At 43.3% G+C, this 19,756-nt stretch overlaps 1 protein-coding gene across 5 annotated transcripts in view; it reads left to right on the top strand.

The window, feature by feature from the left end:
* Window positions 1-14,245, top strand: part of HMGN3 (high mobility group nucleosomal binding domain 3) — a 36,023-nt gene extending 21,778 nt beyond the window's left edge. The window contains exons 2-7 of one of the 5 annotated variants that reach the window (XM_070376231.1): window positions 1,680-1,730; window positions 7,572-7,601; window positions 10,849-10,899; window positions 13,098-13,214; window positions 13,335-13,434; window positions 13,762-14,245. In XM_070376231.1, coding sequence (XP_070232332.1) covers window positions 1,680-1,730; window positions 7,572-7,601; window positions 10,849-10,899; window positions 13,098-13,214; window positions 13,335-13,434; window positions 13,762-13,775 — 363 coding nt within the window. In that variant the 3' untranslated portion in view covers window positions 13,776-14,245. The other 4 variants (XM_005896956.2, XM_070376230.1, XM_070376232.1 and 1 more) reach the window with 4 other exon arrangements.
* Window positions 14,246-19,756: the final 5,511 nt, after the last annotated feature.

The following is a 19,756-nucleotide window of genomic DNA, read 5'->3' as shown; positions in this document are numbered from 1 at the left end:
GAATTACTCTGTCATTACATGATTAGTCCTCTGTGTCTTTTTTATATTGCCAGATTGTTCTTTGAAAATATATTGATTTACAGTGTCACTAACACCAGCAAACAGTGGGTTTGAGGAGTATTTAAATGTTTTTCTCATTTTATCAGACTAGGCATTACCACATAGCTGTTTTCTTTTCTAAGCCATGCTGCTACTGCTGCTAAGTCGCTTCAGTCGTGTCCGACTCTGTGCGACCCCATAGACGGCAGCCCAGCAGGCTTCCCCGTCCCTGGGATTCTCCAGGCAAGAACACTGGAGTGGGTTGCCATTTCCTTCTCCGGTGCATGAAAGTGAAAAGTGAAAGGGAAGTCACTCAGTCATGTCCGACTGTTAGCCACCCCATGGACTGCAGCCCAGCAGGCTCCTCTGTCCATGGATTTTCTAGGCAAGAGTACTGGAGTGGGGTGCCATTGCCTTCTCCATTCCTAAGCCATGCATTGTATCAAATGTCAGTTTGCTATTTGTATTTTTTTTGTCCTGGGAACTCTATTCCTGTGTGTGTGTTAGTTGCTCAGTTGTGTCCGACTCTTTGTGACCCTATGGAGTGTAGCCCCACCAGGCTTCTCTGTCCATGGAATTCTCCAGACAAGAGTACTGAAGTGGGTAGCCCTTCCATTCTCCAGGACATCTTCCCGACCCAAGGACCAAATCTGGTTCTCCTACATTACAAGCAGATTCTTTACTGTCTGAGCCACTCCTCTATTCCTGCGTGCTTGTCCGATGAGTCACTTCAGTTGTGTCCAACTCTTTGCGACCCTATGGACCGTAGCCCGCTAGGCTCCTCTGTCCATGGGATTCTCCAGGCAAGAATACTGGAGTGGGTAGCCGTTCCCTTCTGCAGGGGTTCTTCCCCACCCAGGGATTGAACCCACCTCTCTTAAGTCTCCTGCACTGGGAGGCAGGTTCTTTACTACTAGCGCCACTTGGGAAACCCACTCTATTCCTGTGTTGTGTCAAATAGTTTTAATTTTCTGATTATTATTGTTTTCATCTTGTTTATTGTATAGCCAATAAAAATATATTGACATAATTGATTTGCCTTATAAATCTAAGTGTATTTATGGAGTCTGGAAAGGAGTCAGGTTTGCGCTATCACAAGAGTGGGCAGATGCTGCCTGGGGGGATGGATCAAACTCTGGAAAGAAATCAGCTAGGGTGGCTGGGTGCTGGGCCATTCCGCTGGGGCCGGGAGTGTGGGAGAGACCCTGGAGTTACTGATGGAAAAATGGGAATTCATGATAAATGTGTCAGGTCTTATCAGGAAATGGGCTAGAATCAAAGCTAGGCGAGTATGGGGTGAAAATAACAGTTTTGCCCTTGGCCTGGGCTTTTCCTGCTCTCATCTTAGGGAACAAAGTGACTATTGGCTCCCTGTTCTTTTCCCCCGGTGGCAAGAGAAATCAATGAAAATTGCTTCAAGTGAATGTACATTGAGAACAGGGGCTCAGATCAGTTCTTGCAACAATTCTGGTTTAATATTAGAGCAGTTATGCAGATAAATGCTCTGTGTGTGTGTGTGTGTGTGTAAAACGTATCCTTTTACAAATTTTCTTTTCCCTGGAGATTATCATTGGCTTATGTGGTCTTTTAATATGCATTTTCCAACTTAAATACAATTCACCCAAATATTTTCTTTTTAGTCTCCAGAGAATACAGAGGGGAAGGATGGATCCAAAGTAACTAAACAGGAGGTAAGTGTATCTTTGACATCCCGTATTTAATCATTAACTGGAACTTCTAGTGTTGTTACGACTGTCTGCGTCTGAATGACTCCTCTTCTAAACCGGATTGCTGAGACTATGTAAACCAGAGACAGACCTGTGGCTGTGTCACTGCCCTGGGCCTGGGCAGGTTTCAGTCAGGGGCACTCAGGAGGTGTTTTCCACTTACTGTGTTTATGTTTCTGCTTGTGAGTACTGCTGTCTGTTAAAGCAGATACTGAGAATTCCTCCTGGGCAAAGAGTGAGATAATAGGTAAATTCATCAAGGAGAACAAAGTGTGCCTTTCACAGTAAGGAAATGAAAGACTGTTGATTTAATAAATTCTCCACTCCAGTGAGTGAACTATAAATTACCGTTTGGGTTCTGAGTATTTGCCTAAAAGCGGTCGTCTTCTAAAGTCAAAAATTACAAAAGATACGTAAAATGTCAGAATTTTAAAGTTTTTTATTTTTAACCAGGAAAATTCTTAGGGTTTGGGATAATTAGATAATAAGTCAAAGAAGCTCTGTGTGAAAATACAGAAAACTCCAAAAGGCTAGGAACTTGGAAGAGATACTTGCATTTGACCTTCCATGGCAATATCATGAACTTCTAAAAGGAGATGAGCTAGAAAAGTAGCAAATGAGATGGTTACTGTGATGACAGCCATTCCCTTTTGCACAGAGCTTTACAGTGTGTGGAAACACTGCAGCTCTTAACCCTTGAACTTATAAACTAAAAGGGGTCACGAGAGAGACGAAAACAATATCTAGTTACAGATTCTTTGATTGGGTGACTCATATTGTGTTAATAATTCAGAGGTTGTCATGAGAGCAAAACCCCTACACATGATTTGTAAAAGGAAGTTTGTTCGGCCGAATGGAAAATCTTCAACAGAATCTGTAAAGAAATAATTCAAAAGCAGAACAAACAGAACTGCTTATAGCCGAGTCCCCGCCATGCATTTACCCAGTTTTCAGTGTCTAGCAGAGCTTGGGAGGTAAAACTGGCAATCCAAGGTCAAGTCACTAAACAAATGGTAGAAACAAACAAAAAAATGTTATACCAAAGTTTCAGCGCTTGAGTTTTCTGGAAAATGGTGAAATGTAATCTGTAGGACAGTTGACTAAGTGTAATACGCCTTAATGTTTTTAGGTTTGGGCACAAATGCATTTGGGTTTCTCCTTGGGGACTGCTATTTAAATTGATCTGTCAGAAAACCTAGAAACCATTACGTACAACAGATCATGGATAGTGAAAACATCTTTTCCCTCCTTTCAACACTAAAAGCAAGCTGGTTAGAATATATGAACAAGATTTTTGCTCATACAGTTGTCTTATGCATATTCTTTTAGCCTCAGAATTTTTATTACTTACATTTTTACATTATTATTTTTAATGTTCTATTTGATTGCATGTATTATCTTACTGCTATCAGAAATCTTTCCTAGAAAAGACTCTTCCTATCATTTAAATCAGGACCAGATTAAAACTTATGATTTGTCTTCAGGACACCAACACAATTGTTTAAAAAGTGAAAAGGTTGGTTAATTAGAAGTGCTTTGGGATAAGAACTATTTGATCATATATTGATTGATTTTCCCCGCTGAATTGATGGGGTTTTCTAGTTATGTCACTGAGTATGCCCAGCCTAGTCTACATTCAATAAATATCAGTTACAAAGGAGGATCCCCTTTTAAAAATCTTCTCCACGGTATTTGAAGGGCATAGTGCAGAGTATAGTATCTGGACAATAGATGACCAAAGTGATAGGCTACCGTCATTACACTGGGCAGATTTTCACCTCCATTGTTTGAGCTGACCCTTAATTTAACCCTGGAATAAGGGGAGAGAGCACTTCGGGATTTCCATAGAGATAGTTGGCCATGCACAGAGCCGACTCATTGGAAAAGACCCTAATACTGGGGGAGATTGAGGGCAGGTGGGGAAGGGGGTGACAGAGGATGAGATGGCTGAATGGCATCACTGACTCAGTGGACATGAGTTTGAGCAGACTCTGGGAGATGGTGAAGAATAGGGAAGCCTGATATGCTGGAGTCCAGGGGGTTGCGAAGAGTCAGACACGACTGACTTAACGACTGAACAACAGCAACAGCATTCCGACCAAAGCAACCACAAGACGTATGGAACACTTGAATGCGCCAGGCTGTGCAGATTGCATAGTGAACAAAGGAGCAAAAGTCTCTCTGCCTTCATGGAGCTTCCGCTGTAGAAGGGAGAAAGAGAGAGAAAATAAAATGATCAGAAATCTGCTATGAAGAAAAAGCAATCAGAGGGAGTAATTTATGTCAGAGAAGCACTGTTTTGGTCAACAGAGGCACGAGTTGTTATCCCCATATAACAAGAGCGGAAAAGGTTCTCAGAGAAATAACATACTTTTCCTTCAGGTGTCACACCTTGTCAGTTGCAGCACCAGGAAAGCCGTCTGAGTCTTCTGACTCAAAATCCCCTGTCCTCATGCCCCTTTTGGGGTCATTGTAAATCTGGTCATGGGACTTCGTGGTGGTCCAGTGGTTAAGACTCTGCACTCCCAGTGCCGGAGGCCCGGGTTCAATCTCTGGTCAGGAAGCTATATAAGATCCCGCGTGCCACACGTCATGGCCCACCCCCCCCCAAAAAAAAAGAATCTGGTCACCCAGTGCCTTTTCTCTGTCTTCTCCGTCCTCCAGTCAAGACCCTGATACGCATCCTGCTCCACTTCTCAATTCTGCAAAGAAGGGAAATTCGACCTAGCTCTTCATTTGTTTATGAAAGTTAAAAGCAACTTGACTTGTGGGCTTTGCTTGGAAGTGCATGGTGAAGCACAGAAGCATTAAGAAGTCTCATAAAAGTAAATATACTTCTCAGTTCCACTGGAATGGCGTATATGTTTTGAGCAGTATTCAGCTAAGTCCAGTGATTCTGCTTGTCTCTAGCTCTCCCAGGGAATTCTGTCATATTGAGATCAGACTTCTGTGTTGCTTTTGCAGGACATTAAAAACTCCATATCTTTCGTAGTAGCCCTCACGATAATTTTGTCCAGCCTAGGGAGTTTATCAGGTGATCAGTCAATGCCTACTGAATAATTCCATTTTGTCCAGCACCTGTGTACCGCAGTAACAAACCCTCACGTTTTTTCTATAACTCTTAACGACCCATCATTCTAAAAGCCTTCCTTTTTTCCCCTGAGAACTGCTCTTTTGGCCACTTTTCCTGCGGATTCACAATCAACAAACGGAAAGACATTTTTTTTTAATTGACGTGTAGTTGATTTACCATATTGTGTTTCAGGCACATAACAAAATGATTTGGTGATACACATATATGTATACATCTATATTCTTTTTTAAAATTCTTTCCACTGTATTACAAGATATTGAATATAGTTCCCTGTGCTATATAGTAAAGCCTTGTTTATTGAGAGAAATTCTTATCTTTTTTTTTAAATCTTATCTTTTATTTTACATCTTATCTTTTTTTAAAATAGTAGTTCTGCCCCACAATGTGAGTCTCAAATGAATACTTTGAATTCTAGTGTTTGAAAGAAGGGAGAAGAGCAGCCTGGTCTATTTTATATCCAGTAAATACAGTCCGGTCATTTGTAGGAAGATTTGTGAAATGTGATGAAACTTTCCAGGAAGGTATACACACTTGGTGCAAAGTCAGTACTACTGACTGTGAGCGAAAGTTTGTTTCAGCCTCCCCTCTCTGCAGTGAGAAAGAGCATCCCTTAGGATGGTTTAAGAGAAGAATATTTAAGAGAAGTTGTTGTTTGTTTTTTTTTTTTTTTCCCTCCCTGACATAGAAAGAAGAGCTGGTAAATTTTAGGCAGGAAGTCATAAAATCATTTTACTGTAAAATATATGCTTTTTAGATATGGCTCCATTTAGATAGCCTAGAAAGGCAGACTTTGTTTTGCATGCGTTCTGTAGGCTTTTTATTTTGAAACTCTTGTACTGGACCTGAATTATGAAAAGGTAGTGAGTCATTTGGATGGGAACAGCTGGCAGGCCAGTGCCCTGTTGGAATGCCTCTGGAAATCCCAGGGTGGGAGTGGGGGTGTGACATCACTCTGCCTCTTCGTGTGTTCCCCTCTTGCCTGGAGAGGGAGGGAGCAGAGAACCATCGAGTTGGGAAATTTTTCACAGGATCTGGCTTACCTTCAATGAGCTCTTACTCAGAACAGCTCGTTGGTTGATAGGGAGGCAGTTGTAAATAATGGTTAACCTGTTGGCCCCTTTTCAGGCTCCAAACTGGATCCTAAGTAACTAGTGGCCTTGGCACCGCTCCCTGCGAGTTCACTCTTGCTGTGCGTGTCTGTTGCTCACCCCGTCCAGTCACTTCCGTGTTTGCTGAGGGCCCCCGAGAGGCATCAGAGCTACAGAAGTGCTAGAGAAGATGGTTCCGTGCAGAAGGGTTACAGACGAGGGGCGGGAGGGAAGACCCGCATTGTGTGTCGCGCTGTGCACCCCCTGACCCTGTGCAGCGACATGTCTGCACGGTCTTCTGACTCGACACTTCTGCCCACCCACCTGAAGTCCAGCTCTGAGCTGTGCACGCGAACCCAGGGTTAAAATTATTCCTGGAGGCTCTGGCCCTTCATTTCCTTCTGTAGTTTAAAGAAAGACAGCTTTAGCTTCCTCTGGCTATTTTCAGCAAGAAAATTCTTCGATGTGGAGATGGCAAGAAACACTCCAAGGCCCTTTGGCCTTGACCAGCTCACCCAGACTGACTTGAGAATTCCATGATTCCTTGGAATTGTGAGCCAGGTTTCTGCTGATCATTTGCACTGACCGTCAAAAAGATTATTTGAGACCTTTAAGTTACTGTCATGAGGCAGAGTCCGAATAAGGCAGCAAATTAGAGAAAAGCTTGAGTTCCTTTTTTTTTTTATGAGTGTACTTGCATATCTACTATATGTTAGGTGATACACTGTTCTAGATGGACCGAAGAGAACGGGAGGAGTATTTGCTCCTGGAACACTTATAAAGAAAGGAAGTTGTACTTGTAGAAAGTGAAATCCCTTGAGGCTCTGTCTTTGGTGGGTGAGGAGCAGAGTATCAGTTGTATGTGCGTTTTTCTGAAATATGTAGAACATTTCTGCTCTTAGTAATTTTCTTTACCATCTCCTTTGCTGTGAAGTTGCACCATCCTTGAGGAAAAAGATTTCCTTGAAAAATTCTAATCTCAACAGGTCCTCTAAATTTGTAAACTTCCAAATGAAAAGAGCTTTTTACTCTATTTAAATCTTTCAGCGATGTGCATTTCATAGATCAATCATTGTGTTTATTTTGTTACAGGTAAAAGGAAGCTGTGGTTGTTAACTGCCTAAGATTTGTAGTCCTTCTCTTTTCTAACATAGTAACCAGGGAGGGGACTCCTATTTCGGTTTCCGCACAATTATATAAGTCTCTTTTTGTGTAAATTTTTAAGCTTCGGTTCCATTCGTGAGGAATGCGAGTCAGACTGGACTGGTTCTGAAGTAGCGCCTCAGTGCCCCCGCGGCCCATTTTATCACACAGTAGATGGTGCTTTGGGTTGCAGCCTAAACACATCTCCCCGGCCTTGCCCACGGTGCCCTCCCCTGTGAGAGGCCGTTTCTTTGAACACTGCACCTGCATCTCTTTACAGACACTTCTGGAATGTTCCAGTGCTCAGGGCACTTGGGGTATGTTTAACTGTGCTCACCGGGGGTTGAGGTGGGGGATTAATGGGACTCATGCGTACTATTCTGTCAACAAAGTAAGACAGTAAGAATGAACTTTTTAAAAAATCAGCTTGATTGTGCAAAATCACGAAGAATTATGTTTTGTGTTTCTTTTCCTTTGTAGCCCACCAGACGGTCTGCCAGGTTGTCAGCGGTGAGTACTTTGGCCCCCACTGTTGTTAGCTCTTACGAACACACACTCCTCCTATCCACGGCAGCAGAATGAAGACTAAGGTGGTGTTTCCCTCGAGCTTTGTTTAATTTCCTTTTTGGAAATTACCTGGGTCAGGATTTCGAGCAGGTTTGACAAGTGTTGCCAAGCAATTCACTTAGTCAAATACGCTGGTAAAGAAAGGTGGCCAGCCCAGCGAGCAAGCATACGAAGCCCAGGAAGTTGTTTGATATGGCTGGAGCCGTGTGATGTAGAGTGACGTTATTAGCAAAGCCCTCATCTCCTATTCTGTACCTAATGTACCAAAGGAGACAAGAAGTCTTGATTCTCTCTCCATGAGAAAGAGAAAATCCATACCTTAGTCAGAATGTTCTGGAAGTCCTCTGAATCCATAGGCTGTAGCCTCACTTCAGAAGCAGAGAATCTTTTAAAAAAAAAAAGGAACCATTTCCAGTCTGCCACCTGGGGTCTCCCTCTCCAGGCCAAGCCCAAGGAAGGGTCGTGGGTTAAGAGCATTGAAGCTTGGATGGGCAGTGATCAAGCCTTACAAGACTGTGCCCCAGCCTTCCTCACCCTGCCATGCTCCTGGCTGAATCCGGTGCTCCTTCCGCCCAGCCTGTTCGTGTGCCCGGCCTCCTCCTGCCAAGACCAGTCAGCCCAGCTCTCTGGAGGGGGACGTGCGCTGCCCACTGAGATGCAGGGGGAAAGGCATTGACCTCTTGGCTCACAGCCCATACTAGATGGCACTGGGACCTTCAAGGGAGCCTGGCTTTCTTCTCAGCCCACACCTGTGCCTGGCACAATGCAGGGAATCCAAGCCAAAATGGATATTGGAAACTTCACAAATTAAAAAAATATATATCAGTTTCTGGCTTTTCTTCTCAATATATTTTTGCTAAACTTGTTTCACAAATTTAAAAGAAAAGGAAAGAAAAAGGTATTGGAACCATTCTCAAGTTCGGAAGTATGGGTTTAGGTTGGGTTGAGCCAGTGTTCCACATGTGTGCGTGGAAGTCACTTCAGGTGTGTCTGACTCTTTGCGACCCCATGGACTGCAGCCCACCAGGCTCCTCTGTCCATAGGTGCTCCAGACAAGAACATTGGAGTAGGTTGCCATTTTCTTCTGCAAGGGATCTTCCTGACCCAAGGATCACGTCTCCTGTGTCTCCTGCGTTGGTAGGCAGGTTCTTCACTACTAGCGCCACATGAGGCCCAAGCTAAGAAGCAGCATCAGAGTCACCTGGAAGGTTAAGACCTGGGCGGTGTGTTTGTGTGTGTACATAGTTAATCCAGATTTTGCTACAATACCAACACAATACACCAACACAAAAGATGTTACACTTGTCCGGTGGTGTGATTTTCACTGTGGTTGAAAAGCTGTGTCTTAACTCTTTTAGATTTTCCTGTAGATTATGCTGAAAGCCATTGTATTGCATGGATGTCTAGCCTATCAAGGGGGGGCAGACCTTTAAGTCAAAAACCAAAAAATAAAACAAGGCCTCTGTTGAGCACCAGGGTCCAGCAATATAATATCTTCCACTGACAGTATGGCCCGCGGTGCTGACGCAGAGCCTCGGAAGCCGGTGGGATTACAGACTACAAAAACATCACCATTTCCTGTCCCATTGAAACACCAATGCTGAGTTTAGGGGGAAAAGGTCCGTCTTGCTGTAAATTGAGAAAACAAGGACATGTTAGTACAGTGTATCAAAGCCTGAAGTAAAATGTTTTATATCCTGAAAATTTAGGAGCTATGCAAGCTGATATATTTGGGGAGCAAATTTATGGTGGTCAGAGGATTAAGGAAAACAGCCCCTGCCTTTCAAGCTCAATTTCCTTTTCTTATTTGAGAGGTTATGTCCGACGACCAGTCTTCCGGAATTGAAGTGATTATAATTTCAGTTTATGACCTTGATGGAAAGGGCCAGATTCGGCATGGCCCTGGACGCCTGGAGGCACTGGGGGAACGTGTGTTTCTCCATGGGGGGAGGGGATGGGGTGGGGGCGTGGAGGAGGTACTCTGGGCAGTGTTTTCTATTTAAAAACCATGCTCCCTGGTGCCAGGAGAGAGGTATAATTTTTTCCTAGCTCCATGAGCGAGAGAAATATTTGCCCTAAGATAGCTTTAGAAAAACCACAGGTTTAAACTGCCCCCGTGTCTCTTTGTACCCATCTCGGGTCCTTAGGAAGCAGCCAGGCTGAAGCCTTGTGTGGAGGGACCTGGGGCCACAGGGCAGGGGGCCACTGCTCCCAGGAGTGGGGAGAAACACACAAGGCCAGAAAAAAAGAAGTCGCCTGGTGGGCCCTTTGGCTAGTAAGGTCTGTGAAAGATCTTGGAACTCTGGGAGCTAACAGTATACCTTGTGAGCTTCCCAGGTAGCGCTAGTGGTAAAGAACCTGCCTGCCAGTACAGGAGATATAAGAGACACAGGTTCGATCCCTGGGTCGGGAAGATCCCCTGGAGGAGGGCGCAGCAACCCACTCCAGTATTCTTGCCTGGAGAATTCCACGAACAGAGGAGTCTGGTGGGCTACAGTCCATAAGGTCACAAAGAGTCGGACACGGCTGAAGTGACTGAACACACACACACACGGTGAGCACTGCCTCATCATAATTGTGTTCCTAATAACAGACTCTAGGGAGCCCAGGGTCTGGGTGGCCAGGAGATTCTGTTCACCTTGAACTGGCCTTGGAAGAGAAAAGTAGGAAGAAGCTCAAGCTCAGACAGGCATTTGAAACCCGCATCAGAGGTGGGAGAATTTGGAACTGGTTTTGGAATACTTCATGGGCAGCTCTCTTCATTCCCAGATGGGCTTCGCCTGTGATGGTGCTAGGATTTCTAGACTGTTTGGAAGGCCGGTGTGAACCAAATTCACAGAGTCATTTGGCCGAGGGCCTGAGTCGTTCCTCTTGCTGCATTGCTGTGATAAAAGGAAATAAAGAGACATCAGACAGAAGCTTAAACGTGTTCCCAGAGAGTTGTTCTGGCCCAGGGAATAGTGAATTGACTTCCGGATCTCACCTTTCGTCGACTTGAGAACCCAGGATGAAAAAAATAGTCATGAAATGCGGAGGTCTTTTTGCTGGTGCTGAAAATAGGACATTTTTTTCTTTTGAAATGAACATCATAGTCAAAATGGACTGTTGTCTTTGGCGGTCTTGTTGCTGTTTCTTTTGGTGCTGAGGGTTGTCTTTTTCAGTATTTGTATAACTTCATTTATCTTTGCAGAAACCTGCTCCCCCCAAACCTGAACCTAAACCAAGAAAAACATCTGCTAAGGTAAGAGGTGCTCCCTCCCCCGCTTTGGCTTTTTCAACAGTGAATGAATTATAATTCCATATCCCAAGAGTCATCCGAGGAAAGATCACATTTAATGATTCAGGCTCAGTGCCTGGACTAGAAAACTCACCCGAGCTGGAGACAGGCTTTCTCAAAAAGCAGAGAGCACAGTTTTTACACTTTGCTGGGAGTCTGTTTTCCGTTTGGTCCATACAGCAAAGGAAGTCAGAGCATATGCTACTCTGAGAAGCCTCATGTCCAAGGTGGAGTTTGGTAGCTGCCTCATGAGACACACAGTTCAGATGGTTCTCTGGAACAGTGAGCCTGGGCCTGCTGCCAACAGCTGGTGGAGGACTTGTGAGGGGCTTCTGGCTTCCCAGAACTGGTCTTAGGAGGCCAGTCTGCTGACTAATAATTAATCAATACTACCGAAAAATTAAGGCTTCTTTGTAGCTCAGACAATAAAGAGTCTGCCTGCAATGCAGGTAAGTGTAGGTGAAAGGCGCTCAGTCATGTCTGACTCTTTGTGACCCCAAGGACTATTCAGTCCATGGAATTCTCCAGGCCAGAATACTGGAGTCGGTAGCCTTTCCCTTCTCCAGGGGATCTTCCCAACCCAGGGATCTAACCCAGGCCGCCTGCATTACAGGTGGATTCTTTATCAGCTGAGCCACCAGGGAAACAGGAGACCTGGGTTTGATCCCTGGGTCAGGAAGATCCCCTGGAGAAGGAAATGGCAGCCCACTTGAGTATTCTTGCCTGGAGAATCCCATGGACAGAGGATCCTGGCAGGCAACACCCCTCAGGGTCGCAAAGAGTCGGACATGACTGAGCGACTAACACACAGTAATAAACACACAGCAAATAATGAATACAAGCAGTTACATAGCCCTTGTCCTGTGTGCGTGTGTGCTCAGTCGCTTCAGTCATGTCCGACTCTTTGTGACCCCATGAACTGTAGCCTGCCAGACTCCTCTGTCCATGGGGATTCTCCAGGCAAGAATACTGGAGTGGATTGCCATTTGCTTCTCCAAGGGATCCTCCCAGCCCGGGGATTGAATCCACATTCTCCTCCAGCTCCTGCATTGCGGGCAGATTCTTTACCCACTGAGTCACCTGGATAGCCTCTTGTCCTATGTCAGACCCTCATCCTATGCGTGGGCCTTCCTGGTGGCTCAGCGGGTAAAGAATCCGCTTGCAATGCAGGAGGCCTGGGTTCGATCCCTGGGGTTGGGAAGATCCCCTGGAGAAGGGAAAGGCTACTCGATCCAGTATTCTAGCCTGGAGAATTCCATGGACTGTGTAGTCCATGGGGTCACAAAGAGTCAGACACGACTGAGCGCCTTTCACTTTCATCCTATACATAGACACTCACATCAGTCCTACTAAGGTAGGGATACATATTCTGTTTGGCAGATGAGGAAATTGCAGTGCAGAATTATCGGGGGTAGGAAGTTTACCCCCAAACGGCTTTTGTTTACTCTGCCCTTCAGAGCGTCATCCCTTGTTGCGTGTGCATTGTTTGAAATGATGTATATTGAGGCGTGAAAAGGCGATTGTGAAGCAGAAGTTATTTTTGTGGCTTTGGTCTTTTTTTGGTGGGGGGACGGGGGTGTGGTCACACTTCATGGCCTGTGCGATCTGGAATCTTAGTTCCCAAACCAGGGATGGAACCTGGGCCCCCTGCTTTGGGAGCACATTAGAGTCTTAACCACTGGACCACCAGGGCAGAGTCTTAACCACTGGACCACCAGGGCAGTCCTGGCTTGGTCTTAAAATCAGGAATTTTTCTTCCTCTGGGCCTTCCTTCTCAAGGGCTCTCCCAGCTTCTAGCCCCAGGTCCTCAAGTGCAGCGCTTGCTCTCGCTGGGTCTGCCCTGACTTCACTGTGTCCCCTGCAGCTGCTCTCCCCACGGCAGGACCGCTTCTCACTGTATCAAGAGAGGATGCCCGCCAGAAACACACTTGAGGAGAAGTCAAAGTCCAATGGATTTCCTGAGTTGCCTGTTACATTTTCACGGGAGCCTCCATGTAACCCACTCAAAGCTCAGCAGAACCGGGCTCCCGGTTTCCCCTGAGAGCCACCCCGTCACCCTTGTTTGTGCTTCCCCTTGTGTTTGGATGGAGGCTGGCTAAATGTACACAACCTCCCACCCTGTCTCACGCACTCTGTCTCCCTGTGCTTTGATCCTCTGTTAGAAAGAACCGGCAGCAAAGGTTAGCAAAGGTGTTAAAGGGAAGAAGGAGGAGAAGCAGGAAGCTGGAAAGGAAGGTACCGCAGCACCGTCTGAAAATGGTGACACTAAAACTGAAGAGGTACTTGCCCCAAACACCTCCCGCTGATTGAATCAGTGTCTTGAAAGCAATTGCTGGATCCTTCAGCCGGCGACCGCACGTTCATAATGTGTCTCTTTATTGCCTGTAATGTGATTGCAGATCCACATCTCTCGCTCAACTGTTAGTGTCTCAGCCTCCAGAGGTACCCCACCCAGCACACTGTCAGTAAAGGGGCAGATTGAAACAGTGAGAGTTAAGGGTACAGTAGCCGATTCTGCACGTTTGCAGTGACTAGCATCAGATAGTGGTGTGGTGTTCTCTTTCTTTAATCGTGAACCGCGGGAGCCCCGCAGGCAAAGCTTTTGTGGTCGTTTGCAAAGCAGAAAGCAACAAATGCAGCCAAGTGTTTGTGTCATATATCCCTGCCTTGTCTGTTTTTACACCCAGAGTTGAACTCGGTTTTGCAGTAGAGCCGCTAAAAACAGATGTTCCAAACTGTGCATGTTGCTCGGGTGGAGTCGTCTTTGGCTTATGGTAGTTTTAATAGTAACTCTTGTCTTTTTTGTCTTCCTTTCTTTTTTCACAGGCACAGAAAACTGAATCTGTAGCTAACGAGGGAGAATGAATGGTCATGAAAATTGGGGTTGATTTTATGTACCTCTTGGGACAACTTTTAAAAGCTATTTTTACCGAGTATTTTGTAAATGCTAATTTTTTAGGACTCTACTAGTTGGCATACAAAAATATATAAGGATGGACATTTTACCTTCTCATAGTTGTGCTTTTTGGAAATTTCCATCATCCTTGAGTAAAATAAATACCAGTTTAATATTGGAAGCTGTCTGTAAAATTGATTTCAGTATTCCATGCACTCGCTTTAAAAATTTAGTCCTGTGCATCCTGTGGTGCTTTTACTGTGCGTATTTGGATTTTTTCATGCCGTTTTTCTAGAGCAATAATCAGTGGTGCTTTTGTACCTAGGTTTTATGTGATTTTAATGAAACATGGATAGTTGTGGCCACCTGCTGATTATTTGTGGTTTAAAATAAAAGGTTTTCCTGCCTGCAAAATACCTGCCTCTTAGTAGTGTCTTTGCTAAATTTAGGCATTGTTTTATTTTCTTGCTGCAGAAGATGGAAAGAATTTGTACAGTCTGTCTCATGATGGTCCCTCTAATAATTCATATAGGGTTGTTTCTTAATTTTATGGCCTTTAAAAATGTTATTTTAATAGAATCATCTATGAGTGCCAGTGTAGAATTATTTCTAATAACCTTTATACCAGAAGTGGCCAGCAATAGTCAACCATATAATAAAACTTAATGCAACATTATTTTGTTGAAATCCTTATAAATAGAATGGCATTCTGCTAAACCAGAACTAGTGAAAAACCATAAACTCAGCCTCATCCTTGAAAATGTTCCCAGTTTCAAAATAATACTAAGTTGTGCTGTGTTGTGCCAAGTTGCTTCAGTCGTGTCCAACTCTGTGACCCTATGGACGATAGCCCACCAGGCTCCTCTGTCCCTGTGGATTCTCCAGGCAAGAACACTGGAATGGGTTGTCATTTTCTGGTCCAGGGGATCTTCCTAACACAGGAATGGAACCCACGTCACTTAGATATCCTATATCGACAGGCAGGCTCTTTACCAGTAGTGCCACCTGAGAAGCCAATACTAAGTTACATTCATATTAAAATACTTTCCCATTTGTTGAGAATTTCACAGTTTCGAATGCTCTTTTCCCAAGTGACCACTTTTGGGAAAGATGTTGGCTTAGGTAGTATTAGAGCACTCTGTAGGCTAAGAAGTAGGAGAGTATGTGACCTACTCCACGCCCTTGGGAAAGAGAACAATCCGGACATGAACCTGGTCCTTTGAATAGCATCCGTCTGAGTCTGCTCAAGCTGCTGTAGCAAAATACCACTGACTGGGTGGCTTATAAACAGCAGAAATCTCTTTCTCACAGTTCTGGAGGCTGGAAGTCTGAGGTCAAGTGCCAGCAGGATCGAGTGAGGCCCGCTCAGATCTGAGACTTCTCACTGTGTCCACACATGGGGCAAGGGGCTGGGGATCTCTCTTTTAGAAGCACTGATGACATTCATAGGGGCTCCAGCCTCATGAGTTAAGCCTCACCTCCTACTGCCAGCATCTTTGAGAGTTGGAATTTCAGCATAGGAACTTTGGGAGGACACAAGCATTCGGGCCATAGCAATGTCTTTTTGTTTCTGGAAGGATATGCAGAAGAGCTGTTTTCTAAATGCAAATTTGTTTGTTTGCATTCCTGAGAAGTTGGGTAAATGCATGAACACCCCAGAAAAGCTGAAATCTGCGGATTCTTCTTAGATGAAGAAATGGAGAATAGTTATTGCCTGTGCTGCTCTGGGACTCTTGCACAAAGGCTGTTGTTCCTAGGGCTTTCCATGCTTTTCTCTTATCAACAAAAACAAGCTCCCTCCTCAGAATTTACACCTGTGTCATTGTCCCAAGTTTGGCATTAATCTCCTGCAGATAGGAACTGTATTATATGGAGGATAATCTCATATATAGTTTATTTGGTTTCTGATTATGAAATGTACCTTGACTGATGAGTGTTAGATATGCCAAGAACTTTTACCCCAAAGGAAAATAGCTGGTATCCTATGATCACTTGACAAAAATATTTTCATCATGCAGTTAATACACAGTTGAAGTATATTTCTGGCTAGCTTCCAGTTCCGAAGTGAAGTATAAACTTCATAGGTTTACATTTAATTTCTAAAGTGCTGCTGGTGATCTTTTTAAAAATAACATTACAAAGATATATAAAGTCAAACTCCTCCTTTCCCCCTTCATATCTCCCAGAGATAGTCACTGTCCCATCATTGTCTCTGTTTTACTGTGTATATGTGCAGATACAAGCACTTGTGTGCGCATGTGTACATATGTGCATATAATTTTAAAAGGAGTCATACTACACATTCTATTTTGAATTTAATTCAACCAATAAATTGTATTGGATACAAAGATTATCTCTAACAGTGCAGTATCGCCAGTAATACTGCAGTAAACATTCTTGTACACAAAGTTTTGCCTACTTACATATTTCAACTCAAATAATTTCCTAGAAGTGGAATGTCTGAATCAAATGGAATATACATTCCATGTTCTCACCATTGCCAAAAAAGTGGTCCCTATCCACTTCCATCAACAGCATATAAATGCCATTTCTTCCTGCATTTGTCAACACCCTTATTTTGGTTAGTCTCATAAATGAAAAATATGCTGTACTGTTTTAATTTTTAAACTTATTACTAGTAAAACAGCTTTTCCTATGTTTAACATCACTTTAATGTCTTCTATGAATTGTGATATTTTTCTCTTGGGAAATCAGTGTGTTTTAAATCCTTATTTGCCATGGCCACTGCTTTCATTACTTTTTATTCAAACACACAAAGATCAGGGGTTCTGTAGGCCATTGGTATACGTCTCTTAAAGTTAATGGGTATTATTACTGCCACATTGACAAAGCAAGGGAATACTATAGAGCAGACAGCTACCAAAATAACACAGGAAGCCTGCGTTGCTCCCCAAGAACTTGAAGACCTAAGGATATGCTGCCAAGGGTATGAGTGCGCTGCCAGCAGATGCAATGAAGGTTTGGGAATCCCATCCACTGCCACATTGCTTACCCCTTCAGTGAATGTACACAAGTTAGAAAAATATGTGTTCTCCAAAATGCTCGTCTGCTTGTGTTCTGCTGTGCGGTGCTCAGTTGTGTCCAGCTCTTTGCCACCCCACAGACTCTCACCAGGCTCCCCTGTCCATGGGATTTCCCAGGAAAGAATACTGGCGTGGGTCACCAGTTCCTAGTCCAGGGAAAATGGCAACCCATTTTCCCAGCCAAGAGTGCTGGAGTGGGTTGCCATTTCCCGATCTAGGTATAGAACCTGTGTCTCTTGCATCTCCTGCACTGGCAGGCAGATTCTTTAGCACTGAGCCACCTGGAAAGCCCACTTGTCTGCCTAACCTGCTGGAAAATCATAACTCTTTGGATCCACAGTGACTTTGAGTCAAATGGCATGGCCTTAAGGTTGAGCGGTGCACTGCTTGTCCAGTCGTAAGTGGTAGTCCTAAAATTCTCCCTGAGGCCGGCCCATGGATTGTAGTGGAATAAGTGGGCTTTGAGAAGCAAGTGGCTCTGTAATTCTCATTTTTATGTTCTGTGAAAAGATCGTGTGAACTGAAAAGTCAAGATACATCAGCCCAACAGCAGGTGAACTGTTTTATAACATCTTTGGTGGACGTTAAAATGATTAAGGAGTTTGAAACAGGTTTATGAAACGGAAGTTTTTTTCCTTCCTCAAATTTTAGGAGATGTTTTTCTCAGCTAGAGCTACAAATGCTGTCCTTCAGGTTTCCAATCGCAGCAGATACAAGGAGGCCATCTCAATTTTTAGCTGTCACCTATGCTAATGTATCTCTTTGAATGCCTCTCTCTTAATTGTGAGCTCTGAACTTTTATTATTTTCTATTATTTTATCCAGAACACTGACATAAAATATCTTTCAATAATTATAATGATTAAGATAATAATTATAAGTAGCCACAATTTATTTACTACCCTGTAATAAGCACTTTTCATAAATTAATTTGGGAGAAAATTTGTGAATTCTTTAAATATATTAATATGATGCTCCTATGCCTCAGTAAAAATGAGCCTTTTTATCCAGTGCCAAGTAGAGGTTCAGGCTCTTTTAAAACTGCAAAGGGAATATGGGATTATACATCTGTCTCCTGTATGAGAAGAGAAGGTGAAAGCCGGTTTTAGGATTATATTTATGAGTAAGCTTCATGACCTTGGTTAGGCAGTAGTTTCTTAAGTATGAAATCCAAAGCACAGCAACCAAATAAAAAACTAGATAAATTGTACATCAGAATTTAAAACGTCAAGAAAGTAAAGGTATAATCCACAGAATGGGTGAAAATTTTTACAAATAATAAATCTGATAAGTACCTATTATCCAGAACATATAATAAAAATTTAAAACCCAACAATAAACAATTTTAAAATTTCAAATGGGCAAAGGAGTTGAATAGACACTTCTCCAGCAATATGTATCAATAGCCAAGATTTAAATGAAGGAATGCTCAAAATAATTAGGGAAATGCAAGTCAAACTCATAAGGAGACAATACAGTCACTAGGATAACTTTTAAAAAATTGAAGTGTTGGAGAGCACCTGGTGAAATTGAAGCCTTCATTTGTTGCTGGTGGGAACGTAAAATGGTGCAGCATCTTTGGGGAACAGTTTGGAAGCTCCTCAGAAAGTGGAAGAGTTACCAAATGACCCAGGAGTTCTGTATATACCCAAGAAAACTGAAAGCATATTCACTCAAAAACTGATGCATGATATGTTTATAGCAGTATTTTTTATTTTCCCCAAAGTGGAAGCAGTGTAGATGTCCATTCACTGATGAATGAATGAACAAAATGTGCCTCACGGTGGAATATTATTCAACCATGTAAAAGGATGAGGTACTGATACATACTGTCACAAGGATGAACCTTGAAAACATCCGCTCAGTGGAAGAAGGCTGTCACAAAAAAACAGTTATATGATTTCATGCCTGCCAAATGTCCAAATTGACAAATTTATAATGACAGAAAATAGACTCATGGTAGGTGGTGGGAGGGGAGAGTGGGAACTGACTGATAATGGAAACAGTTTCCTTCGGGGGAGATAATGAAAAGGTTCTGGAATTTTAAAATGGTTGTACATCCTTGTAACTGTACTAAAATCCACTGACTGTACACCATTAAAAATGACATTTATGAAGCTACTAAAAGCACAGGACTTAAGGAGGTCACCATTGCTCACCTTTGTGAAGCCAGCCAGGTCATTTAACTTCTGCTCAGTTTCTCATCCCTAAAATAGAGATCATATCTGTTCGACAAAGCTGTTAGTGGTGAATGAGATAGTTTCTATGAAATCAGGTAATGCAGTGCCTAAAATGCAGTGGATTTTCCATAAATGCCAACTGAATGGAAATTGGATGAATACGAATGGGCCTTGTAGGTGTGGGCTGGTGCATATGTCAGGTATGTCTGTCATAGGTGGTCAGTCTCGGTGTGCGAAAGGAAAAACTGTGCTTCGTGTCAAAGGCAATATAATACTGGTTAAACTTGTAAACTCTGAAACCAGACTGCCTAGGTTGAAATCCTGTCTTTATTTCTCACTCTCCGTATAATCATGGACAGGTTACTTAGTCTGTCTATACTCTGCATATCTTAGAGTTCCTGTCTATAAATGAGGATAAAAATAGTACCCTTGATTGGGTGTTAAAAGTGTGAAATGATACAAAATAGATGTTCAGGAAGTATTAGGAGTCAAACCATGCAGCAGGTGAGATGTTAGTCCCTGGGGCACAGTGACCATTGTCTCTTTCACCTTTGTGACATATGTAAAGGCAGAGTAAATACTTGGTGAACTCAGTGTGGTCTTCAATAAACAAGAGAAGAATCAAGCTCAGGATGTTATCATTGCTCTATGTGTCTCCAAATTAAGCTAATTGGACAGTGTAACCCAAACATATAAACCACA

This window comes from Bos mutus, chromosome 9 (genome assembly GCF_027580195.1).
Source record: "Bos mutus isolate GX-2022 chromosome 9, NWIPB_WYAK_1.1, whole genome shotgun sequence".
Lineage (NCBI taxonomy): Eukaryota > Metazoa > Chordata > Mammalia > Artiodactyla > Bovidae > Bos > Bos mutus.
The sequence above is the reverse complement of the archived record's forward strand: the minus strand, read 5'-3'. Positions and strand labels throughout refer to the sequence as shown.